Raw genomic sequence first — 26,841 nt, 5'->3', positions numbered from 1 at the left:
TTTGACCTTGGAAAGTTACTATACATGAGATTGGAGAGAGACATGTGGAAAATATAATAAAGAACCTTTTCAAATTTGAACATGGGAAGTTAGGATAGCTTGGATTGGAGGCTCACACACACACACACACACACACACACACAGAGAGAGAGAGAGAGAGAGAGAGAGAGAGAGAGAGAGAGAGAGAGAGAGAGAGTAATCTTCAATTACATAAATATCCATTTATAATTTAAAAATTATGGACAACATTTTTGACACAAAATTTTTGTGGTATAATCCTCTCTCATTCAATAACATAGTATAGATTTTGTCAATAAATTATTAATTAGTTCCTATATAAGAAGAAAAGTCAAATTTTACTCTTATCTTTGAACAAGTAATAAATATCATAAAAATGATTCATTTGAGATTTCATTGGACCATTGTACTTTATAAATTAAGTTTCTAATTGGCATGTCTATGCATCTGTATTACTATGTTTCTATAGCCATTTATACATATGTCATACTCTAAGACATTACAAAAACAATTAGTATGGTTTGATATCTACCAATGCAAATTTAACACACTTGAGACTTACAAAATAATTCAAAAAATGAAGAAAATATAGAGTTAGGCTAGAATGCACTTGAATGCATTTGACCCCTAATGCTTTTTAATGAAAATATATAATGTTGAATATTTTAAGATAAAATTGACACCGCGAAGCATGATTTATGGTGTATAAAATATTCAGAAGCAAAGAAATACACAATTTTAAGAAAATTTTTAGCCATGCATTGAACTGATGGAAAATGAATAATATTAAAAGTATGATGCCATATCTTTATTTGATTTATAGTCTAAAAGCATCCAAATCAACTAAAATTTGATCTACATAAGTTTCAAAGTATTTATATCAAAATCAAAGGCTTATACTTGAAAATTATATAGCCTGTAATATACTTTAGTTTATTAGCTTTATTTTATGCTTGCTTGATGTAGAGGCGAGAGATCTCTAAAATAAATAGTTACTAGTCTCAAGGTATTTTATACATCATAGATGATCAATGATGTGGATTTTTATTTTGAGAAGTATATCATTAATTTTCATTAGAAAGCATTTACAACCAAATAATCTTGAATGTACCACAACCTAACTGAATAATGCATATATAAATTAAATAAAAAATATATTCAAGAAAATCTACCTATACTACTGTTATTGGTACGTATTTATCAAAATATACATGTGGAAGGGTAGTTCGCAGCCGATTTCTGACCGAGTCCCATGATTTTCTATTGCCGACTATAGGAGCCGGGATCCCTGCTTAAACCGAATCAGACTAGGCATCCCAAACCCTAAACTATTTCAACAGAAATCTCGGTCCTCCTTCTCTCTCTCTCTCTCTTCCAATATCTCTTCGTATCATTCCACCCACTGCGAGATTTCCATTTCGAAACCCCCCAATCCAGTTTAGAGCTCAGATTCTATCCTTTGAACCAGCCGAAACCCTAGGAAGGCGAAGGATTTCTTACGTATAGAGATGGATTTATAGCCCAGCTTACCAAGATCGCGCCTTTGGTGGTTTAGAGATGGCGTCCGCCATGACCGGCGGCCAGGTCTCGGCGCTCAAGAGGCGGGAATCGACGGCGACGAGGGAAGGGGATCGGCTCACCATCACCCCATTGGGCGCCGGCAATGAGGTGGGGCGCTCCTGTGTGTATATGTCCTACAAAGGGAAGACCGTCTTGGTATAAAAGCTTTAACCTTTCTTTCTCCCGTTTTGTCTACCGTGTCTACTATTGATTCATTTCTCGTGTTGTGAGCTTGGTTTCTGTGAGATTGAGAGTGGGTTTGTTTTGGGTGGTTGGCAGTTCGACTGTGGAATCCATCTAGCGTACTCGGGGATGGCTGCCTTGCCATATTTTGATGAGATCGATCCTTCGACTATCGACGTGCTTCTTGTGACTCAGTATGTGTTACTCCTCCTCGTTCTCTATAATTGTTGATAAATAAAAATTTTATTTATGAAAAATTAAGAATGGACTTGATGCTTATATGAATTGTGTGAAGTCATGGTTTATGTTGATTATGTGAAATGGTTCTACATTTAAACAATGAAAGGAAATTTCATTCTTGTTATATTTTGTTGCTGACTGTATCATGGATTGCCCTGCTGATTTCGGTAATTTCTCAATATCAAACTTATTTTTGTTGCAGCCAAGTGCTAAAAGTGAGTCATTTGCTTCTAATGTTTTTTCTTAGTTGGGACAAAGATATATTGACATCCGATGTCAAAATTGATGCTAGGATGTGTAAGCATGAACGTATGGTTGATTAAAACAATGAAAGTTGTTATTGTAATTTTTTGCTCGATAATCGATGGTATGGGAGACAAGCAAAATTCCATTGAAACCCCAACAATTTGGGTGGCAAGAAGAGGATCTCTCTTCATTCTAAAGTTGCTCCTTTGGCAAAATAAATAAAAAGCTCAACTCACTATCACCTCTTAATTTTTGATGTGATCACAAGTTTTTTGTTATGCTTTTCGCATAACTTGTCAGCAAACAATGTGCAGAAAAATTTTCGAAGTACTCCAATGTCTTTTCATGCGCGGTTGTTGGGTGTGCGTGCAATTTACACCAAGATACGATTATATTTATTGCTTCATGAACCATATATGAGCAATATCTGAAACTTACCCATGCAACCAAGTGACCATTTAAATTATTATGATGCAATAAATTTAGTCATCTAAATACCATTCCACCAACTATTGGGTGCTTGGTTCACTATAACTTTTAAGTATATGTAGGCCCATCACACCTAAGCTCACTTGACATACCAATTATTATGGCCTATCTTGGGACTAAGCAGGCACTAGCGGATATGCCCAGAATCCAGATTTAGTTATCTGAATTTCGAAGGTCGTTGCTCCACTATTGGATCTGAATGAAATTTAGAATCATCAAATCATAACAGATCTTCCTTCGATGGCTTCAAGTATATATTTTATCAGATTGATAGATAACATGCTGCAGCTCTCCATGGATGTGTCCAGCATCCAGTTTTAATGTTTTAGATTGCAAAGGCCTCTTTTCCTTGATCCACCATTGGATGAGGATGGTATTTGAAGGCAAAGAAACCTGATGGGTCTTTAATTTGCTTGCAGTAGATAGTCGATCAGACCTGTAAATTAGATTTTATCTATTACAGGAATAGTAGGAGCATAACCAGCAGCATCCTGTGATTGAGAACAATTTAAAAAGGGACCTGGCTTTGTCTTTGCGAAACAAGAAATCATCTCTTTTCTCACTCAAAGGTGGACAGTGAGTCCATCTATTGTTTTATGACTTCAACATCTGAACCAACAAAGACAGAAAATGATAGCTACAGTGGAATAAAGAAGAAATAAAGGAGGAGAAATGGATCACCAAGACTTGAATCTTCTCTTTCTTCTTTGATGGATGTAAGTCTTCACCTTCTAAGTTTGAAGCTATCTCACGAAGAGAGCTTGCTGGCAAGGAGCTTCTCTTCTATTGGCATCTCTTCATGGATGCTTCTCTCCTTGAGATCTTCGTCACTACGACGAAGGTGTAGAACTCATGACATGAGCTGTTGTCTCTTAAGGGAGGCCAAGCTTGCTATATAGACGTGGGAGAGATAAGCCTTGGGAGAAATAGATATGAAAAAATCTCGCATCTGAGACTTGAGGATGGGGAAGAAGTGGTGGGATTTAATTTAACTAACATAAATTATATATTTAAGGTTCTAATTAGAACTCGAGTATCTCAATTGTTGATAGCTGGATTTGATGTAGCATGAGCCAATCCATTGAGGAGACGAGAAGCTCAAGAGCAAATCACATCCTTCCATGTTGAAGGTCTTAGTGGATCAAGTCAAATCGCAAATTCCGTCCCGTTAGTGATTAAAGCAGTAGTAGGAAGCTCAATAAGTAAGCCTTTCCTCTACATAAGGATCAGTGGAAAGTGAATCTAGATAGTCTGTTGATTTGAAGACTAAATGCAAGTGTCAAAAACTAAGTTTTTATTGCCGAATTGATAAGTCTCACCATGAACCAGAGCCAATTGAATCCCATGCATGGGACATTTGAGTTTATGCCTTAGCTAGCGATAGACCAACCAATGAAGAGATAAGAAAGAAAACTTTGGATGAGATTGCTTTCTTGATATCCTTTTAAACTCTTACCTTAATAAGATTTGTCCCGGCCTTCACATGGAATCTCTTGATAGTTTAGCAATCATTCAAATCAGGTGTCTGATGGAAATCCCTCAAAACCACACAGCCATGGCACCTAGCGAGGCGAGGTCCAAGCAACATTCGGGGATTAGATTGGGCAACTGATGAGTCTAGAGGCTGACCAAGCCTTTGGCGGCCAAAACAGGCAAAAGCAAATAGGCACAGGCCAAGACCAGCGCCTGTGCGCGACAACAACGGCAGCGCGCAGGACCAGCTCGCGCACCAGAATTCGCCCCATCAGCACAACGGGCGCCAACTAAGCAGCGCAGAGGCCGAGCGCGCTACGCATCAGTTTCTGCGTGCCCGACCAGCTGAGCACGCTACGCACCGGTGTCTGCGCGCTCGGCCAGCCAAGCGCGCCAGCCAAACGAGGCAACGGCTGCGCGCGCTACGCACTGGCGCTTGCGCACTCGGCCAGCCGCGCACGCTAACCAAATGAGGCATGCATCTAGATTGTGAAGAAATCTGTGGAGAGTCTACTTGTATGATTCGGCCTTAGGGCTTGGGCTAGGGAGAACCACATCAAGTTCTCACTAGATTAGGCTAGCCAGAGGAATGTCCACCTCTGCTAGATTGGGCTATTAGGGATTTCTTCCGAGTCCTTAGTAGATTGGGCTAGTGCGAAAACCTTGTATACCCCACTAGATTTATTTGTTTGCATTTGTACTTTGTATTCTTCATTTCAGTTCAAATGAATAGCCACTGTGCAATCAATTTTCATCCATCTGACTGTGTGTTCCAACCAAGTTGGGCGTAGGAATTTGCTGCCACTTCCAATTCATACGAGCAAACTCTTGGCGTTTACCTTCTAATCGGTCCACGGCAGCATTGCAACTCGGTAAGAAGCCAAGAGGCAAGGGAAGGCAATGGTGTGGGGCTTGGGGACCGAGAGCGCCTCCCATTATTGATGCTTTCATTGAGATAATATATCTCAAGAGGTAATGCCATACTTGAACTTTCTTTTCTTTAAATTTCAGCCTTGTAAAGATGGAGTCCGTGGAGAACTCAAATGACCACCAGCAAAGGATTGAGGCCTTAGAAAGCCATTCGGTGCAACATGGCAGGGCATTAAAAATCCTATCCAATATCTTGGCCGAGATGAGAAGAGGAGTGGAGATGAGAAGGGAGACGAATGCTAACTTAGAAAGATTGGAGAGGAGAATGGAAGAGAGGGGGAGAGAGAAATATTAGAGGGAGAGGCCTAGGTTGCATGCCTCAAGGCAGGGCCAGGCAAGAGAAGAGGAGAGTGAAGGAGGCAGTTGGGGTTATGGCATGAGAGAAAACAAGAGACTGGGGAGTAGAATAGAAGGATCCGGGATAGTGTTGGAGAGATGGGTTGAAGAAAATAGAGAAAGTGTGAGGCAAGAAGACTACTATGGGGACGAAATTATGGCCGAAGAGGAGTCCTTCCCCGCTCAAAGGCCTCATGGCCGAAGAGAGCATTGGGAGAGGAGAATGAGAGGAGGTCGGGATGAAGACTTTGATGAGGGGGGTCCTCGGTCAAGGGAGCGAGGGCTTAAGCCACCCAAAATAGATTTTTCAAAGTTTAGCGAGGAGACCCATATGAGTGGTTGGGCAAGGTAGATCAGTACTTTGATGTGTATGAAGTGCCAAGAACTGGTCAAGTAACCCTTGCTAGTTTTCACCTAGAAGGCAGGACAAACCGGTGCTGGAGGTTGATTCGGGCCTTATATGAGAAGGAAGGCAGGAGAATGGGTTGGTCAGCCTTTGTAGATGAATTCATGATGCAATGGGGACCTTCCGTCATCAACCATCATGGCCAACTCGCCAAACTTAAACAAGCAGGCAAGGTCCGAGGCTACATCGATGAGTTCCGACAGCTGCAAATATTGGTCAGCGGATGGTCCGAAGAAGCCTTGCTTGGGACCTTCATTGACGGTCTCAAACCATGGCTGGCCAAGGAGATAAAGCTCAAGCAGCCGACCAGGTTGCAGGAGGCAATGCGTATGGTTGAGATCCTGGATCAAAGCTATCGGCTAGAGCGGCAAATGGCTAAGGATGGGTCCGACTATAAGGTCACCGAATTCCTACCACCCAAAGCAAATTTTAGAGAAAAAGGGGCCGCGACATCCAGCAGTAAGCCGCAGCCTGTCAAGAAACTTACCCAAGAGGAGCTTCAAGACCGCCTCAAGCATAGTCTCTGTTTCAAATGCGGCGACAAATGGAGCCGTGAGCATCGCTGCAAGACTGGCCAGGCATACCTGCTGGACGTGGGCAGTGAGGAGGACTGCGACGAGGTAGCCCGGTCATATCCAACTTTCATCCTTGAGGACAAGGATATTCTTGAAGGAAGGGGGATTGATGGAAATCTTCCAAAACCACACAGCCATGGCACTCAGCCAGGCGAGGTCCAAGCAACATTTGGAGACCAGATTGGGCAACTGATGAGCCTAGAGGCTGACCAAGCCTTAGGCAGCCAAAACAGGCAAAGGCAAATCGGCACAGGCCAAAGACCAGCGCCTGTGCACGACAACAACAACGACAACGCGTAGGACCAGCCCGCATGCCAGAATTCGCCCCATCAGTACAACGGGCTCAAACGAAGCAGGGCAGAGGTCGAGCGCGCTACGCATCAGTGTTTGCGCGTCCGACCAGCCGAGCGCGCTACGCACTAGTGTCTGCGCGCCCGGCCAGCCGAGCGCGCTAGCCAAACGAGGCAACGTTCGCGCACGCTATGCACTAATGCTTGTGCGCCCGGCCAGCCGCGCGCGCCAACCAAACGAGGCATGCATCTAGATTGTGAAGAAACCTGTAGAGAGTCCACTTGTATGATTCGGCCTTAGGGCTTAGGCTAGGGAGAATCACATCAAGTTCTCGATAAATTAGGCTAGCCAGAAGAATGTTTACCTCTGCTAGATTGGGCTATTAGGGATTCCTTCCGAGTCCTTAGTAGATTGGGCTAGTGCGGGAACTTTGTATACCCCACTAGATTTATTTGTTTGCACTTGTACTTTATATTCTTCATTTCGGTTCAAATGAATAGCTACTATGCAATCAAGTTTCATCCATCCGACTGTGTGTTCCAACCCAATTGGGCGTAGAAATTTGCTGCCACTTTCAATTCCTACGAGCAAACCCTTGGCGTTTACCTTCCAATCGGTCCACGGCAGCATTGCAACTCGGCAAGAAGCCAAGAGGCAAGGGAAGGCAATGGTATAGGGCTTGGGGACTGAGAGCGCCCCCCCATTAGTGTCCCACCTGGAGACATGCATGCAAGTTAACTTCTGCGCAGTCCAAGCTTTGATAAAACACTCGGTACTTCAAGTGAGCTTAGGTGTGGTGGGCCTGCGTGTATGTAAAAGATTTAGTGACCTAAGCATCCAATGGCTGATGCAATGAATTTAAATGACTAAATCTCTTGTATCAAAATAGTTTAAATGGCCACTTGATTGCATGTGTGAGTTTCTGATCTTGTTCATAATGTGGTTCATGAAGCCATAAATCTAATCGTATCTAGGTGTAGAATGCACATGAAACAGTGGTTTCAATTTCCAAATTGATAACAAGGATTACAGCATCTATGAATGCCCAGCCACTTTGTTATGTGATACCTCCCACATGGTTAGGATCTTGTTGTTTAGGGAAAACAAAAGGAGGGAAATGGGTGGCCTAAATGGAGGCCTTGTTTATCCAACCCTGAGTTTTTCAGAATGCAACAAGCAATCTGGAAAGATAATTTCTAGCATCTCTAGGGTTGCAGATTTGATGGCCTTCTCCTTTCCTTTTTATCCTTTAATCTTGACAACTCTTGCATCTGCATGTGTTTGAGTGTTCAAAAAAGCCTAAATTTCACTTATTACATCAGTAGGACTGCTAAGCTCCCCCGTACCAAATGTTTATTTGAATTTTGAAGTTGTAATAGAGAAATTCAGTTAACTTGGTTATGCTAGACTGCTTTAACAATACCTTCTGTTTATTTTAAAGATAGCCAAATAGCAGGAATCTTTGTGAGCTTGCAGCCCAAACAGGAAGAAAATCCCTCTAAAAGATAAAAAGCCACAAAAGGATCTGATATATGAGATTCATTATTAGAAATATACCCAATATTTAAGGAAATCCTGTTGGAGACTATTAATTTTGACCAACAATTTCGAGTTTCCCATCCCTATTTATGGGAGGCCCTCTTTCTAGATTTGTGTTAGAGTTGTTTCTGTTGAACCAATGCAGAACTTGGGTTGCAAATTTTGGAATTTTAATATGTATACTGGCCAAGGTTGTGTCATGAACCATAATTTGATTTCTTTGTGATTTTATTGAACAATAAACATCTACCTTTCTTGAGTCTTTAGCATCATTGTTGCACTCACCACTTTACCTTGCCCACATTTGTTTTGCAGACACTTCAAAGAAAGTGGATTTATCTAATGAATCGTGGTTAATTTGCAGCTTTCACCTTGATCATGCTGCCTCATTGCCATACTTTCTGGAGAAGGTATGTGTCGATAATTCTGCAGGATGCTTATGCATTTTTTTCCACCGATTGTTCATAGTTTTTCTTTACTTGTGTCCTTAAATATTTGAAACTAATCTGCAGACTACTTTCAAGGGCCGGGTTTTCATGACGCATGCAACTAAGGCTATTTACAGGTTGCTTTTGTCAGATTATGTGAAAGTGATCAAAGTTTCTGTTGAGGATATGCTGTATGATGAGCAAGATATTCTTCGTTCAATGGACAAAATTGAGGTAAGATAAAGCTTCTTAACAACTTCATATCAGGGAGCTTTCAGCCTTTGTGTGTTCCTTCTGATTTCTTTCACTCTCCACTATCTATTCTTTTATTTATAAATATGCAGTCTGTTGCTTCTGAAATGATTGCTCTTAGAAGCTGAACTTATATTTTTTATTTTGGTTTTGAATCTCTTTCTTAGCTTATCTAAGAAACATCAGAATTTCATTTGTGCACTTCTGTTTCTGCAAAGATCATAGTTATTCTATGATGACCTTCATCAAATTATCCATATTGGGCCAGACTTTTCTCTATGATTCCTATTGGCATTGTTGAGAAGCTTTGCTTGGTTGATGGTCCTCCAATTTCAGTATATGACTTTCCTTGTTTTATCAAACTTTACTGCTTTCATCAAGCTCCATCATGATAAAACATTTTAGACTTTTCTCCTTCATGCCTTAAAAGATTATTCAACATAGATTACTCTAGTTGTTTTTTAGTCATAGGCTTCAGCTACCTCATGCATGATTAATGTTTAATGGTTACCACTTTGTGTGAGTGGTAATGTTTCCAGTTATCTGTTGGTCCTCGTTATGCCCATTTGGAAGTTATGTAGAGATAACGTCCTGAAGATTCTTGGAAGCCCCATTTGTCATATTTTTATTTCTTCTTTCCTTCACATTTTTTTAGATTTTAATTCTGTTAAGATCTTTCATAATGTTAGCTATATTTTTCTCCAATCTAGGATTTTTTGATATCAAAACTTTTTTTTTGTCTCTCTTGTTCTTAAGTTTGTTGAGCCTTGAAAGCTAATGATTGTTAGACCAACTATTTTGTTGAGATTCGAAATCTCCCTTGCTAATGTCAACCACAAACGAGCTTTCCTTCTTTCACTTTACCTGGTCTTTAGCACAAGAATGGTGCAGGCGTGTTAGTGTATGCAGGATCTTATGCATATCTCAATACTTTTATGTGCTTCCCCATCATTTAGATGCTGGACTAATTATTTTTTTGGTGCCATGAGTTTAAAAGATATTCCTGCGTAAATTTTGGTGTGTTTCTTCTTGTTCTTTAGCAGCACAATCTCAAGAAAGTAACTGTGGCTAGTATATCTGGATGCCCTAACAATGGCAGCTACCCATTCTCCTAAGAAAAATACTCCTTTTCTAAAGGATGACATATTTTTGGTCAAATATGGGTAATAGCAAGAAGAAAAGTCAGGATGTTACAGTTTCCTAATCATTTAGTTATAACTTGATTGGAGGGCCCACAACCTTTTCATATCAAAATCTTTTAATTGTGTTGATCTGTTTCTAAATAATCTGATAATGTGAGGGTCCTTCCAACAATACCTCTATGTAGGAAATTATCATGTCTTAGTTTATTTTTAATTCCCTAGGTCTTAAGTTAATGATGCCAGGAATCAATATTGTCAAGGCAGTCAGGTGGTCTCCAAGTGGAGAGGACCTCTAAATGCTATGGCAGACCGGCTAGAGACTCAGGTGGTCCTTTTGCTTTTTTTAAACAAATGTCAGCGTGTTTTGATTATTAAGCTGAAACCTTGTATCCCTTAATTTTTGTTTTCAGGTACATATTTTCATCCTCAAATGATATGGTTTTTTAGTTTAATAATAAGATATTGCTTTTCCTAACACATGCTTTAAGAAAAATAATGGACCCCGTGAGTCAATAGGTGCCTAAGAATTGTCTATGCAATTCGGGTTCCTCTCCTTGTGGAACTGTCTGACAGCCTTGACAGTTGAGAACCTTGTTGATTTCTGCAGAGAGAGGGGAAGAAAGCTGGATGAAAGCTTATATTATTACAAAAGATCTGATAAGCACAATAAACATCATTCCCCTTTAGAATGCTAAAAACCCTCCTGATGCTATCTTAATTGGAATGCGTTCTTCCCTCAGGCGTATCTTGCAAATGACAACGAAATGAATAACGTCTATTGACTAACACTGGAGGAGGTAAACTGGGGAAAGATGGGAGGGGGGGAGCTTGACCTCTGCATATGATCACTCTGATCTTCTTGCGACATCATCTCTTCACCTCATTTTATCGAACTGAAACAAATTCTTTTTTTTAGCAGGCATAAACTTTCACACCAAATTTGTCATTCTTGCAACTTGAGGTACAATCTACAATAATGATCACTCCCACTGAAAGTTTAATGTCAGTCCTCCATCTAAAAAGCACCATATATTTATAATTTACCTTTAGAAATGTTGAAAGTCACTACCAAATGGCTTGTTAGACATGGAATTACAACAAATAGGGTGAATTCACAGACTTTGCATGCCCAAACACCCTGTCTTTGTCTTGTTTGCTTTACTCTCATACTGGGCAACAGCAGATGTCTTTAAGTGGGTCTTTGGCACTTCAATAATTGATAGAATTCAAAAGATCTATGCTTGTGGATGTGGCTATGCAAACTAGTGGGTGGGTGAGATTGTTTATAGCAACTTATGATTAATATTAGATATCATTGTCTGTGTGCATTGCGTGTTGGGAAAAAAAATGGCGCGGGGGGGGGGGGGGGGGGGGGGGGGGGGGGGGGGGAGGGGGGGGTGTGGGGGGGGTGAGGGTTAAAGTTTTAGGGCATGAAGTGACATAACAAGAAGTTGGCAAGGGAATTAGGGCAGGAAGTGGGTATAATGTTAGTAAAGGTTGTACAGTTAAATTCTTATTAGGCTGCATGGCTAGCAAAATGTGGACTTCGCTATAATTTACCTTATTTCTTTAAGGAGTTAGGAGATTATGTAGTGGAGTCAGATACGCATTTGGATGGGTTCTTCATTATGGACTGGAGCAGCTTGAATTAATTTTTGGATGGAGAAATGATTTTCCCCCTGTTCTCTCTTGAAAGGTGGCCTCAAATGACAAATAAATATACTACAAATTAGTGCTGGACATTGAACAGTATAAAGTAGCTGGGACAATCACCTGCTTAGTGAAGCCTCTTCCAACATTAGAGATCAGTAAAGTGTTCATGGTAAATTTGTGTGGTTGATCACTTGACAAGTCTGTATATCCAATGCCAACACGAACATAGTATTACTTTGAATATCTTTATCTTGACATGACCTTTTTAAAAATTTTAATAAAATAGAAGCAATCGTACAAGATTAGATACTGTCCACCCTGTCTCCAGGTCATAGACTTCCACCAGACACTTGAAGTGAATGGTATTCGCTTTTGGTGCTATACTGCTGGTCATGTTCTGGGTGCTGCCATGTTCATGGTTGATATTGCTGGTGTCCGGGTTCTATACACCGGTGACTACTCTCGTGAAGAGGACCGCCATCTCCGAGCTGCTGAAATTCCACAATTCTCCCCTGATATCTGTATCATTGAGTCCACCTGTGGTGTCCAGCTCCACCAGCCCCGTCTTATCCGAGAGAAGCGCTTTACAGATGTCATCCACTCAACCGTCTCCCAAGGTGGCCGTGTGCTTATTCCTGCTTTTGCCCTTGGCAGAGCCCAAGAACTCCTCCTCATCCTGGATGAGTACTGGTCTAACCATGCAGAGCTCCATAACATTCCCATCTACTATGCCTCCCCTCTTGCCAAGAGATGCATGGCTGTCTACCAGACCTATATAAATGCCATGAATGAGAGGATTCGGAACCAGTTTGCAAACTCAAACCCATTCGATTTTAAGCACATTTCTCCGTTGAAGAGCATAGAGAATTTTGCTGATGTGGGTCCATCAGTGGTTATGGCAAGTCCAGGTGGCCTCCAGAGTGGGCTTTCTAGACAACTGTTTGATAAATGGTGCACAGATAAAAAGAATGCTTGTGTTATTCCTGGGTATGTTGTGGAAGGGACACTCTTAAAAACCATCATCAATGAGCCAAAAGAAGTCACCCTAATGAATGGCCTCACTGCTCCTCTCAACATGCAGGTATATTACATCTCCTTCTCAGCTCATGCGGATTTCGCACAGACAAGCACCTTCTTGAAGGAGCTCATGCCTCCCAATATAATTCTTGTCCATGGAGGAGCCAATGAGATGGCAAGGCTTAAGCAGAAGCTTATAACCCAATTTGCTGATAGGAATGCTAAGATCATTTCCCCCAAGAACTGCCAGTCAGTGGAGATGTATTTTAGTTCCAAAAAAATGGCCAAAACAATTGGAAGGCTGGCTGACAAGACACCAGAAGTTGGGGAAACAGTCAGCGGCTTACTGGTCAAGAAGGGCTTTACATATCAGATAATGGCATCGGATGATCTCCATGTCTTCTCACAGCTGTCCGCAGCGAATATTACCCAGAGGATCTCCGTCCCTTATTCTGGTGCTTTCGGAGTTATAAAGCATAGGTTGAAGCAGATATATGAGAGTGTGGAGTCCCCATCAGAAGAGCCTGATGTACCAACATTGATTGTGCATGAAAGGGTGACGATAAGGCAGGAGTCAGAGAACTATGTGACATTGCAGTGGTCATCGGACCCCATAAGCGACATGGTTTTGGACTCTGTAGTAGCTATGATCTTGAATATTAGCCGAGAAGGTCCAAAGGGGACAGCAGTTGCAGAGGCCAAGAAGACAGAGGAGGAAACAGAGAAGATGGCGCAGAAGGTAATATATGCTCTTTTTGTATCCTTGTTTGGGGATGTCAAGATTGGAGAGGAAGGAACACTGGTTGTGACTGTCGATGGGGATGTGGCGCGTCTGGATGGCAAGAATGGTGAAGTAGAATGTGAGAATGAGGGGTTGAAGGAGAGAGTAAAGACAGCATTCGGACAGATACAAAGTGCAGTGAGACCAATCCCGCCATCAGCATCTTGAGATGTGTAACTACAGTATATTTGTTATTCAACTCTGCTGACTTTTTGGTGCTATGCCTCACATAAGCAGTTAGCAAGAGGCTTTGGCCTCAGGGGATTGTTGTATATTAAAAACTTTTCAGTGCTTGTAATCATCAAATTATCTAACACAACAGGTTTTATTTTGGAAATTTGTCCTCAGTCAAGTTTTATGTGATATTTGGATGGAAGAGGGAGATGTTGTAGACTTATTAATGTCATTGAGATTAATGTCTCTTATGTATCCTCTAATGAAGTTCTTGCAGGGGGTGTTATTTCATAATTTGAACTTAGATATTTATGAATGAGTTTATCTGCAGGTTTTTTTTTAAATGTACTGAGTTGAAATTTGAGTATGATTATGCCATCTGGCGAAGTTGTCATCAGGCATACCTAACTTGTGGATGGAAGCGATTTCTTTGCTCCATTAGGAGATAAATTAATTTTAATGTATAACTTTTCTATATTTAAGTAATGAGAAAGATAGGGAACAAAACTTTTCTATATTTAGGACACAATGGAATGGAAGCACACTCTCTCGAAGCTAACGACCGGTGGTGGGTTGAAACTTGCATATATTTGTGGCCATGAAGGAGCAAACTAAAACATAATTTCAGAAAAGCATATATAATGATATAGCGGACCATAACACTAGTTAGAACGTAAGCACTTCACTTCGTATATACAGTGGACCACAAAGCTTTAACAGCTACCTGGTTGTATCATAGGTATTTTGTATCTACATAACACTGGTTAGAACATAAAATTTAATAATAAACAACTTAAGAAGACATTGCTTAAACTACCAATATACAAAATTAAGCTAAAAAATCTTGAAACAGCGATCATGTAAATCATAGCTGTTACAGCAATTATAGTGACATTGTAAAGGTAGCAATGCACGTAAGGCAGCCATTGTAGGCATTGAAACTGTATTATTTAAATCAAAGATAAAATGTCGAACATCAAAAAAATAATTTTTTTTTGTGCAACGGCGGCTCACACGTAATGGGTGTGGATGCAGCCAATAAAGTCAAAAAACAAAAGACTACATTGAGGCCCTGGCACAGACCTATTTCCCATCCAAACAAATTCACTAGAGTGATGGGCTGCAAAGGAGACAACCCAGTCTGCGGCTCCATTTGCCTCTCTGTAGACGTGTGAAGCCTGGTAAGAGTGGCTCTCCCCCAGCAGTTGGCGAATCTTATGGATCAGCGGTCGGTCCTCAGATATACATCCCCGACCCCGGATCCAACTGCCATGACCGAATCCCTCTCAAGTATGATACGGTCCGCACCCAGCGCCCGCCTTGCATAGCAGATGCCCTCCTATGCTGCCCTAAGCTCGGCACATGCCATTGACGCGTCAAAAGTCCACCGACCCCCCGCCGCAAGCAGTCTAGCGTCGTAGTCTCGGATGGTGAAACCCACACCACTGTATCTCCCATCATCAACCACACGACCATCGAAGTTCACCTTCAGAAAACCAGAGAGTGGGGGCTTCCAGGAGACAAAGACAGTCCTAGACATTATAGAAGCAGAATGGTGGCTCCAGATGTCCCTAGCCAACCCCGTAGGCGATACCTCTACCGTGCCGGTGATCTCCGCCGCATGCAAAAGCGCTCTAGCCGCTGTCACCCTCGGTGATGGCTGCCACCCTCAAAAACTCGTGCATTCCTATCTAGCCAACACTGGGAGGCTAGATAGGCAACTCGAGTCCCCCTCTCCTCTGACTCGGCGCCCCGTACCGAGGCCTCCAGAAAACACAAAAGATCCTCAGTGGACGACCACTAGTCTGCCTAGGTCGAAGCAAAATGCCACGCCTGACTGGCCCGTGGGCAATCGATGAGGGCATGGTAAATGAACTCCTTAACCTCCGGGCATGACACACAAACTGTCGGGAGCCTCACACCCCGCCTCCCCAGCACAGCTCTAGTGGGCAAGCATCCCCAGACCACCTTCCAATGAAACAAGGCAACCCATGGGTGAATGGGCATCCTCCATATCCATTTGCTCGCCATCTGTCGAGTCGCAGGTCCCGGGACCAGCCCCGAGAAATCACGAACCCTCACCACTGGCGATTCGGTCATCCTCCACACCCTCCTATCTGTTGTTGCCCTCTTCGTGATCCCAAAGGCTAGAATCTGCTCAACCAACAGCTCCCCGAACACGCGCCTAACGAGGCCACCTCCGCTCCCCTCTGACAAATAGCTCGCATACTTTGCGACCCTCCATCCACCCATGGTCAACCATGGTGGGCCAGCTCTGTAGTGAAGCCTCTGATATCCATCTATCCTTCATGATCCTGACTGTCCGACCATCCCCACTCTCCCACCTGATCTTTGGTAGCACACTCGGTGTGCGCACACAGGCCTCCCTCCAAATGAAAGATACTCCTCGTCTAGCATGCATGGCGAATAGGGATTATGGGTCCCCGTACTTCGTTCTGAGCAGAGCACCCCATAGATTCTCCTATTCGAGGAAAAATCTAGACAAATAAGCATAGTTGTGCATAGCCAACATCAATGCCATACACATATGTGAAAGAGATCTATGCAGTCTAGCAGTGGCAACATGATGAAATTTAAATTTTTTTCTTCAAAATCGGTGGCTGCACCTATTTGGGTTGCCCACGTACTCCTTCAAAAGGGGGATCAAGCCATACGTAGTTCTTATATGTTTGAAAAATGCAGCGGAAAGATCGAATTAAACATTTTAATTCTAGCATGCAAGAGAAATCAAATCTCAAAAACACCACTACAAAAAACTTATAATCAAAGTGTCGGGATCTTTTAAACGATTATACTAAAATCTAATGCATGATTAATATAAAATTTGAAATTAAAGACCTTATTTAAGTTCTAAACTTAAGCAACTTAGATCCAACTAATCTCCGAATGTCCATCGAATAATCTCTAGAGATTACTCCGTGAAGAGCCCCAATGGAGGTATGAACCCTCGAAGTATTGAATCCAAACTAAAATGCTAGCGAAAAATCTATCTCTAGATAAGTCTCTAGATTCATACCTTTATAAAAATAGAAACAAATGGATCTGTGTCTCGTAGCCGCACAGTTTGTCTGGTCTCTATGGATCGTCAACGCAAAGTCCTGGGCTGATCAACATCCGCGGGAGTGGTAGCTCGCGAGGATGTCCTGTGATGGCTGAAATCAATCTTTCTTGAAAGTGATCAACCTTTGAACTTCTTCGAGAAAGGACTAGAATGTATGAGGAAGAAGAGGAGATGGGTTCTCTGATTTTTACAAAATCAGATTGCTTCATCTTTTCCCTTAAGGAAGAATCCTGCTTTTTCTAGGCGTTGAAGGGAGAGGGTGATGAGGTGTTGGCGTGTGTTAAGGAAGAAAATTAATATGATTGAAATCATTCCATTCCTATTCCACGCCTCCTCCTCCTCTCCTTTTATTATTTGGCGCATTAAAGGATATACCTTTCATGATACAAATAAAATCTCAAGGGATGAATCTTATCCCTTGATTAGGTCAACTCTAATCATGCACCTCATCATAGGATCATGCTATGTGTCATGACGCCATCATTTAAAGCAATTAACCCCTTAATCAAATTAAGATAAATTCAGTTATATGGCGCCTCACCCTAGATGCATGCCATGTGTCACCATGTGCCATTAATTTGATAAGATTAGATCCTAATCTAATTAAGATAAATCCTATCATATGGCGCTAGACACAAGATGATGACAAGTGTCATTTGATCCCCTACTTTAAGGGATTCATTTTAATCTGATTAGAATATTTGTAGGCGCCATCTTTAAAGCACATGTATCCTCTTTCCTTTATGCCAACAATTGACTAAAAATAGGTAAGAGGCGCCATGCATCAAGGAAAACTGAAAAGTGATGTCTCAATTCCTTCACCAAGAAGGAAAAGGAAAGATGGTTCCTAAATTGTTAGGAATTGATCTTCTTTTCAAATTTCAAACTTTTGAACTAGGAAAGATGGGTTCCTAAATTGTTAGCGATTGATCTCCTTTTCAAATTTCAAACTTTTGAACTTAGAATCCTTATCAGATAAGGACCTCGGATCCAACCCAATCCAATTGGGTCAAGTCCATCTATTGGGTCAAGTCCAATCCATTTGGGTTGGGCCCAATCCGATTAGGTCAAACCCTGTCATGGCCCAAATTGAATCTAATTCAATTTTGCTCAACCTAAGCTCAATCACTCAATCAAATTAAGTTAATTAGCAATCTAATTGCCAATCATTCCTCTAATAATTCTTTAATTATTTTAATGCAACTTTTGCTTAGGATAATTTGTCAATCGAATTGACCAAATTATTCCTGGATGATTCTTAATCATCCATCAGCCACTATGATCAACCTAGAAAACTTCTATGCGTGTGACCCCATAGGTTCGAACCTAAGTCGGTAGCACAGAAACAACTTTCTGTACTAATCGACGTAACCATCTAGCAATGGTACCCGACGTTCGGATAGGCCGAATATATGCGAAACAATATTCTGGAACCCTGAACTATGGTTACCGTATAATTCATCCCTATGACTCCTAATGCCTAGGATGACTTCAGAGTTCTGTCAACTCTGTAATCAGTGCATCCATGATGTGATTCAACTTTAGAAATCCTGTGACTCCTCACAAGGATTACCCTGGCCAAGGTTTTGCTAAATTGAACACAAAGGCATTATCTCCTGTCACCAAGAGGGTCAAATTCTATCTCGACTCATGCACCGACTTCGCAAGTACTTGACTGCACCCAGTGGCCTTCCGTCTCTGAATTAGAAATTCAACTAGTCCGGTACCAAAGTACAGTGAGTTGCTTATTAATCACCGTGGTAATCTGAGATCTAAGGGACACTTATACCCATATCCATTCAGAATGTCTCTTGACAGTAGAGCATTCCAAAATTGGTCACGTTCAGTGAATTGTACTCTTATACTTCACCTGTTTGATATATCAGTGTCTCTACACTCCTTGGTTAAGAGAACAATCAATGTATATGTCACACAACGACCTAATCTCGACAATACTGTCGTCTTAGTAACAACATATCATTTGGTTGCGAACAAGTTTAAGGACTTACAGATAAATCTTCCTTTATCACAAAAGGAGTCCTAAGGACTTCATGATATAAAAGTTCATTTAAAGATGTACAATAATGATGAATAATGCCAAATAACACTTTATTAATTTATCAATTCATTTACAAATTCAATCATCAACATGCTGACGATTAACTCTTATGATACAAATCCCATCAATATGATGCACCATGCTGAAGCAAACAATCTGTAAAACCACCTGTGGACAACCCTGAATCAAGAGCTACTTTTCCAACAAGATCCACACCAAATTGTTCAATAGCAGCCTCTAGTTTGTATCCTGCTCTGCATGAAAGGAAAATGAATCAGATCAAAGAAAAATGCTAAGCAATACTTTTAGATTGCAACTAATTTAATATGAAATGGTAGATTGGCAGTTTCCATGAAAGCATCACCTACATACGTATTTTGGAACTTCAGCCTTTATCTCTACGATTGATTTCTCAGATACAGGTGTTCCAGCTTTGTTTACTACTCCTCCATCCACAAAAACTTTGCCTATAAAGAATATGAAAATAGAGGGGCCACAGTAACAAAATAAGGTGTCATATTTTAGACTGTAAGAAAAAAATAGCAATGAGGCATCGAAAAGCCAACATGACAAAAAAAGAAGAGAGATTGTACCCATGAAATACCTATCAACATGGTTTTGCATTAAGTATTTACATACCTATGAATCTATATGCCCAAAAACTATACTTAGGAATCTCTATGATCAAAATCAGTTATGCACGCAAAATAGTTATAAGTTTTGATCAAGATATATGGTTTTGAAAGATTTGATCAAGGGTTGCCCATTTTGACAAAAAAGTTAATCACTATACTGCTCAGCAGTAAAGAAAACTGGAGGGCTCACTGAAACTCAAACCTTGTTCTACTAAATTCTTATTTTTCCATTTTATAAGAGGACAAGGAGAATGTGGTTTAAGGTTATGAGGACGGTTAATAAGCTTGTCACCTTTTTTTTTAACAATTTGGGCAGAAATAAAAAAAGTTATGATTATCAGAGTAAAAGATTACTGAATTTGTTTCTATCCTCAATGAGATCTGAGCTCACGGGACATTTAGTTTACATTGTTTTGCAACATCATAATGAAATCACCCAGCCTATCTAGCAAAATCCACAGGAGGTTGGGGTAGGGAATTTAGGTCGTACTAATAGTCTCCTCATGATTAAATTAACCTATTAATCCCCTCTTTTGACCTTCACAGGATTATGAAACTATAATTTTGCATTCCAACTCAGTTTTAATTGGGTAATTAGATCACAGGTCTTTGCCCTCATAGTGTTTTCCTGCACTAATTTCTGCTTTTAAGGAAAGGTAGGAGCATACCACCATTAATATACTAAGGTGGCATTTGGTTTCAAGAAAAAAGAAGAGATAATCCTCAAAATTGAAGAAAAGAAGGAAGAAAAAAATATTAAGCTTTTCTGGGGAAAGAAAAAGAAAATAATGTTAGCAGTGGTTGATGATGGTGGTGGTTGTTAAAACTAACTTATTTTGGTTTTTGAAAGATATCTAGTCACTTTGACCCCTTCATGGTTCATAATTAATTGCTTAATTCAATCATAAGCATGATGACCCATTTAGTTTCTTTAATGCATAAAGTGAAGATCATGTCCTATCATCCTAGCCCACTTCAAGTAAGCATGCCATAAACATCATCATCATGTCTATCACTTCTCCGAGTCTAGTATTCTATCAATTCAAATTTCACTAGACTACTTGGTTAATCATGCCCATATAGCTAAACCTAAAAATAACTATAATTAGTTATTAGCCTCCAATCCTCTTTAGAATGAATTTCTTCAATAACACTGCTCAAATACCAAATTATGAAACTTGGGAAGTATGGGAATGGGCTTATTAGGTTTATAATTTTAGTTAAAGATCATCAAAGGATATTGTATCATTCAAGCACATTATTACAGCTACCAACATGAGAAGAAACTAAGAATGTTTCGCAAGAAGATAAATATAAAGAAAGGGTACAGACAGATTGAGAAACAATGAGATAAGGTTTCAGATTAGGGAAATAAATCAAAAATAGTGTCTCAGCCATAAAATACGAAAGATTTATTTTTTAAAAGAGAAAAAGATAAATAACACTACACCAAAAAAGCAACTGCTTGCACATGCAAGTTCCATAATAGGCCTAGGATGTTTGCTGTTATGCAAATGATGACTTAGATTTCAGATCTTTGGCAAGTAAATGAATGGAATATTAGGTAAAGAGAGAGCTACTTGTTGCCCAGTGGATACAACCCAAGAGGGGGTGGTGAATTGGGTCTTTTAAAACTTTTAGGCTACTTCTAACACTTTTCAATTAATTATGCTAAGTTGTATAGATGCACAGTGGAATTTAAACTTAGCAACAGTTTGATTTATTGAGTGAGACTTGATTAAGTAAATTGAATATGCTTGCAACTAAAGGATGCGTGGATAAGAGTTAAGCAAGCAATTTATCTAAGTAAGTAAGTGAGCAAGTTAGACAATGACAAAAAGCATCACAAACACAACAAACATATAGTGGTTCAGTGCACCCCAGCACCTACATCCACTCCCCAAGACCTCTTGGGAATTTCACTATAATCCTCCAGATTACAGTCCGGTAGTTTTGCGAGTGCACTACCCAACTCGTTGTTTTACACCGGGCTAACAACGAACCCTACAATCCGGTAGTTTTTCGAGTGAACTACCCAACTCGTTGTTTTACCCCGGGCTAACAACGAACCCTACAATCCCCCAATTTTAACTTAGGCTTGGGACGCCTATCCCTTGTTCCAAGTCCCTTGACTGAAACAAGCTCAATATTCAAACGTTTTACAAAAGATTTGAAAGCTCTTAAGAAGCAAATATAACAATGAGAAACAATAAAATCGGAAGAACCCTTTTTGCCGTTGGAAGCGTGGATGATGGTGGTTCTTCTGATGTGGATTACGTTGGCTTGAATGCGAGCTTTTATTGCCAAGTGGGAGTGAGTAGATGAGCTCGAAATCAGATGGGAAAGCTTGAATGCACTTGATTTCTCCTCTTGAAAGCTCTAACTCCCTTGAACCTCTTTTTCTTTCTTCTCTCTTGAATGATCTTGTGTTGGGTTGGTGAGAAGATTTTGAGAAGCACTTAAGAGCTCCCTTTTATAGCCCAAAAAGCAAATATAGCCGTTAGACACAAAGATATGACCGTTTGAAATTCAAATCTACCTGAAAAAGTTGTCAGTCGCGTCCCAGGCGCTCCGGGGACGTCTCCGCGCTTTACGGGGACGTCTCCGCTTGTTTGCGCTTTTTGCATGGGGACGACTCCGCTGCTTCGGGGACGACTCCGCGCTCCGGGGACGTCTCCGCGCTTTACGGGGACGTCTCCGCTTGTTTGCGCTTTTTGCATGGGGACGACTCCGCTACTTCGGGGACGACTCCGCCGTTATATCTCCGTAAAACAAGTCTTCTGGAATTCTCTGAGAGAGTCGACTCCGCTTTTTCAGGGGACATCTCCGGACGTGCCAGTTCTTCCTGTTTGTGCCAGAGACGTCTCTGAGACCATCAGGAGACGTCTCGGCTGTCCCTGATCTGTTTTCTTCATCTCAAAAATTCTTCAATAAATCCATAAAAATTATGGGAACTTGCCTAGACATTTCTTAACAATATTCTTAATAAAGCACATGAAATTCTCAATTAAATTGTTAAGATAAATGGTATTATACTCTAGTGTTTTGTATTCATCAAAATCCATTAGGGGATCAACACTACTACTTGTCATTAAGTAGCACACCTATAAAGCTATTGAAGTTAGGCAGTAATTTAAAAAAAATAAATAAGTAGAAGTTGCTGAGCAACTAACCTTGTATGATCCATGATTGAATGAATGTCCGGCTATATTGCTGGAACCTTTCAAGACATACCTCATCCAATCGCCTTCTCCTAAACATGTGACAGTATTTGTTACAATTTTGAGTTAAAAAAAGTACTTTTCAACATCATTATAACAATTGTATTGTAGTATAACTACAAAGACATGGGTTTAGCCTTTCTTGATTTGTAGCATACTTGATTACAGTGCAACTCGGCCAATAAAAGGATAAAGATGAAATTTGGAATTTTTTACCATTTCCAGGGAATAACGGCAAGGTCGTGGGACTCATAAAATATCCCCTCCACCGAAAATTAACTTTTAGTTCCTGACCTAGAAGACTGTGCTCACCTTGAAGAAGGTCCCATTTGCTTCTTTTACTAAGCCTCAAATGTTACAGCATAGTACATATGCGAGTATGACAAGCACTTAATAAAAGATTTTAAAACCTTGTCCTCATCAATGAACCAAGAGCGACACCCTAATTTGTAAGGTCAATGCCAGATCCATACTGCAAACCAGAAAAAAGTGTCGAAATCCTTTCAAAATTCAGTCCTGCAACCTGTTAGAAACGAACAGTGTGGGCCTTTATTGGGTTATACAGATTTTCTGTTTCACTACAGACTACAAAATTCCCACATAAAAACATAAATTTTGCTTTGGATAGAAAATACGAGGAGGCAAACTAGTTTTTAATTATTTATCTTAAGAAGCAAAAGGATGATTTTGCAATCTGCAAAGTCCAAAGTCCAAACGAGTTAATGATCATCTCAACTATAGTTTATTCAAAACTAGCAAGAATGAACAGATATTGTTCCATCTCACCATAATTCTAAACCATTTAAAGATCCTCCTACCTAAACTATTTCGCTGAAAATTCATATAAGTACTAAGGAGTTCAAACATCATCATCATCACACACACAGAGAGAGAGAGAGAGAGAGAGAGAGAGAGAGGGATTAATAGGAAGCTCACTTCTTGGGCAGCTGAACCTTTCCGGCTTTTGCAACCGCATAGCATCTGACATGACATGATGGCGATTGCCAAACTCCCCATGTCACTGAATTCAAAACGAGTATTATCAGAAAATTGTCAAAAAAAAAAGCATAAATAGAATAGGAGATTAAAATCACAAAGAAAAAGAAAGAAAAAACAAAGTTGCGCATGATTTCATCAGTTATACAATGAAATAGTACTGTCGCACTAATTAGAAGAAAATTCATGAATCACGAATTAATACATGAAAAGGAAAACCAGTGGAATCGTTGAGGAAGTTGAAGCAAACAGACTGCAGGGGCAAAATAACGAAGCAAAGTCTCCCAACACCAAATGAAAGGAAAAAATGGAATCGAGGGGGAGGAAAGAAAGAGAATTGCACGCTGAAATCGCCGGTAGAAGCCGGATTTAATGGAGGAGAAGAGGAAGTGCGTAGCGGAAGAACGATAAAGAAGGACGCTCGGAGCCATCTCTCTTGCTCCTCCGTTCTCATATCCTGGTTTCCTTCAGAAGGCTCTCTCTGGCATTTGGGTTCCGTAAATCCCCGCATGAGGCTTAAGCATCCGGTATAGACCCGGATCCAATTCGCATTCGCGCCCGACCCGGTAAGAGACAACCCGCACTTTTTTTTTATAATGAATACTCTTCCAAAAATTTAGATTTACGCGAACATCTTCTTAAAATTTATATTTATTTTTTTACCCTCATAAAACACTAGTTTTGTATAAATACTCCTAATATAACAGTTCTTCTAACACCGTCAATAAAGACTATATTTATTTTAATTAAAAATAAAATAAAATTTTGAAATCACTTTTTTGTCTTCTATCGCGATCGTCTTATAAATATTTTCTTTTACATATCTATTTATTAAGAATATTTTAATCATTTTAATTTGAAACTATTAATTTTTTAATTATGTTAGATGGCGTAAGTACATACACAAAAATAAAAAAAAAAAGATAGAATAGAAAAACAATTTTTTTACGAGGACAGACGTGCAAATATTAATTTTGAAAGAATATTCATACAAAATTTGATATTTAGGATTTTTTTTGTGCTTATGTCACCGATCCGCGCAGTGGGTTAAACTGGTTAGATCGCGAACCGGCCAGATTGGTCATCCAGACCACCCACCGACTAGAAATGATAAAATCGCGTGAATCTTTATTAAATCAGAGGCTCATCCCAACTGTTTCGATGTTTTTAATCACCAGATGGTTGTTATTGTATAAATTTTTAACTATTTTTATGTTGAATAAACGACTCATTCGGATGGGACGCACAAATCGATTTTATTTTTGTATTACGAGCAAATCGGCAAACACGTTTGATAAAACCATAATAAATGTACTATATAAAATATAAACGAATATAAAATAGAAAAAGAATTATATAGAAAGCATGAAAATTTATGCAGAAAGAAAGAAAAAGAATAAAATAAAAAAACAAAAAGATGTTGATCAAATGAGAAAAATTAAAATAAAAAATAAAGTAAAGTAAGCAAAAATAACTGTAGAAAGAATGCGTAATGTGCAACTACATAATTAGGACAAAACAATTAAATTGATATTTTGGAATATAACAACATTAAAAAGTAAAAAAAACATAAGAAATGGATGACATAAATAGAATTAACATATAATTAAAAGCTCGTGCAAGAATAGATATTTAAATAAAATAAAAAATAAAAAATTAGAAGAATTAAATAGATACACAATATATAAAAAAATATAGATAAAAATAAAAGTTTAAAGATGTAACAAAGATGAAAAGAATATAAATAAATAAAAATTTTATAAAATATCAATGTATATTTAAATAAAAACTATGAAAAAGTAAATTTATGAGAGAACTTTGAGGGTGAAGGTGTGCTTTTGGGGTTGGTAGGGTGAGAAGAGGTGGAGAGCATTTACTTTGGGGTGGGGGATGTTGGAACAAGCTTTTGAGCTCCAACTGAATCTGAGTAAACGAGGACAACCGAGGGAATCGGTGATTTAGGGAGAACAAGGAGATCTGAATCCGTGTTGGAGATAAAAAGGAGGGTAGCTGAAAGAGAGAATACATAATATATCTCAAATTTTTGAAATGTAAAGCTTATTCATATGAGAGATATGATTTTTTATGTAAAGATAAAATTTAAAACAAAGATATGACAAATCGAAATTTGAGAGATCCTTTTACATTTTGACCTTGGGAAGTTACTATGCATGAGATTGGAGAGAGACATGTGGAAAATATAATTAAGAACCTTTTCAAATTTGAACATGGGAAGTTAGGATAGCTTGGATTGGAGGCTGAAAGAGAGAGAGAGACAAAGAGAGAGAAGGACAATAATCTTCAATTACATAAATATCCATTTATAATTTAATAATTATGGACAACATTTTTGACAAACAAAATTTTTGTTGTATAATCATCTCTCATTCAATAATATAGTATAGATTTCGTCAGGAAATTATTAATTAGTTCCTATATAAGAAGAAATGTCCACTTTTACTCTCATCTTTGTAGAACTAATAAATATCGCATTTGAGATTTCATTGGACCATTGTACTTTATAAATTAAGTTTTTGATTGGCATGTTTATGAAGATCTGTATTACTATATTTCTATAGCCATTTATACATATGTCATACTCTAAGACATTACAAAAGCAATTAGTATGTTTTGATATCTACCAATGAAATTTTCACACGCTCGAGACTAACAAAATAATTCAAAAAATGAAGAAAATATAGAGTTAGGCTAGAATGCACTTGAATGTATTTGACCCCTAATGCTTTTTAGTGAAAATATACGATGACGAATATTTTAAGATAAAATTGACATCGTAAAACATGATCTATGCTGCATAAAATATTCAAAAGCAAAAAAATACATAATTTTAAGAGAATTTTTTGTCATGCATTGAATCGATGGAAAATGAATAATTTTAAAAATATGATGCCATATCTTTATTTGATTTATAGTCTAGAAACATCCAAATCAACTAAAATTTGATCTACATAAGTTTTAAAGTATTTATATCAAAATCAAAGGCTTATACTTGAAATTATATAGTGTATAATATACTTTAGTTTATTAGCTTTATTTTATGCTTGCTTGATGTATAGGCAAGAGATCTCTAATAAATAGTTATTAGTCTCGAGGT

General features: G+C 39.3%; 2 protein-coding genes across 26 annotated transcripts; one reads left to right on the top strand and one right to left on the bottom strand.

Moving 5' to 3' along the window:
* The first annotated feature begins 1,241 nt into the window (after positions 1 to 1,241).
* LOC103698913 (cleavage and polyadenylation specificity factor subunit 3-I-like) lies at positions 1,242 to 14,024 on the top strand. 2 transcript variants are annotated; one of them, XM_039133645.3, is made up of 5 exons: positions 1,242 to 1,734; positions 1,858 to 1,955; positions 8,651 to 8,696; positions 8,799 to 8,948; positions 12,090 to 14,024. In XM_039133645.3, the coding sequence occupies exons 1-5, from the start codon at positions 1,576 to 1,578 to the stop codon at positions 13,725 to 13,727; spliced, it is 2,091 nt and encodes a 696-aa protein (XP_038989573.3). In that variant the 5' UTR covers positions 1,242 to 1,575; the 3' UTR covers positions 13,728 to 14,024. The 2 variants fall into 2 exon arrangements, with proteins under 2 accessions (XP_038989573.3, XP_089786345.1); XM_089930219.1 differs by having other exon boundaries at positions 1,313 to 1,734; positions 8,602 to 8,696.
* Positions 14,025 to 18,900: 4,876 nt separating this feature from the next.
* On the bottom strand, positions 18,901 to 24,210 carry LOC148714121 (uncharacterized). 24 transcript variants are annotated; one of them, XR_016400330.1, is made up of 6 exons: positions 23,932 to 24,210; positions 23,667 to 23,751; positions 22,947 to 23,253; positions 22,683 to 22,762; positions 19,243 to 22,434; positions 18,901 to 19,128 (listed from the first exon to the last, which is right to left on the bottom strand). XR_016400330.1 is itself a non-coding variant. In XM_088720234.2 (6 exons), exons 3-6 carry the CDS (start codon positions 23,057 to 23,059, stop codon positions 18,999 to 19,001), a joined length of 330 nt encoding a protein of 109 aa, XP_088576360.2. In that variant the 5' UTR covers positions 23,060 to 23,253; positions 23,667 to 23,751; positions 23,932 to 24,210; the 3' UTR covers positions 18,901 to 18,998. The 24 variants fall into 24 exon arrangements, 8 of the variants coding, with proteins under 8 accessions (XP_088576360.2, XP_089786354.1, XP_089786353.1 ...); XR_016400332.1 differs by having other exon boundaries at positions 19,239 to 22,411; XR_016400329.1 differs by having other exon boundaries at positions 19,243 to 22,411.
* Positions 24,211 to 26,841: the final 2,631 nt, after the last annotated feature.

The sequence above is a fragment of the Phoenix dactylifera genome, chromosome 4 (genome assembly GCF_051530095.1).
Source record: "Phoenix dactylifera cultivar Ajwa chromosome 4, Ajwa_hap1_PhDact_Kaust_v1.1, whole genome shotgun sequence".
Lineage (NCBI taxonomy): Eukaryota > Viridiplantae > Streptophyta > Magnoliopsida > Arecales > Arecaceae > Phoenix > Phoenix dactylifera.
Note: the sequence above shows the minus strand (reverse complement) of the source record. Positions and strands in the feature narration are given on the sequence as shown.

Excerpts from the sequence above, each read along its gene's own strand:
- LOC103698913 (XM_039133645.3), top strand. The coding sequence starts at position 1,576 with ATGGCGTCCGCCATGACCGGCGGCCAGGTCTCGGCGCTCAAGAGGCGG. Across the intron at positions 1,735-1,857 it reads ACAAAGGGAAGACCGTCTTG|TTCGACTGTGGAATCCATCT; the intron begins GTATAAAAGCTT and ends GGTGGTTGGCAG. Across the intron at positions 8,949-12,089 it reads GTTCAATGGACAAAATTGAG|GTCATAGACTTCCACCAGAC; the intron begins GTAAGATAAAGC and ends CCCTGTCTCCAG.
- LOC148714121 (XM_089930222.1), bottom strand. The coding sequence starts at position 24,157 with ATGGCTCCGAGCGTCCTTCTTTATCGTTCTTCCGCTACGCACTTCCTC. Across the intron at positions 19,342-22,682 it reads TCAATCATGGATCATACAAG|GCAAAGTTTTTGTGGATGGA; the intron begins GTTAGTTGCTCA and ends TATTCTTTATAG. Across the intron at positions 19,129-19,238 it reads GTTCCAAAATACGTATGTAG|AGCAGGATACAAACTAGAGG; the intron begins GTGATGCTTTCA and ends CCTTTCATGCAG.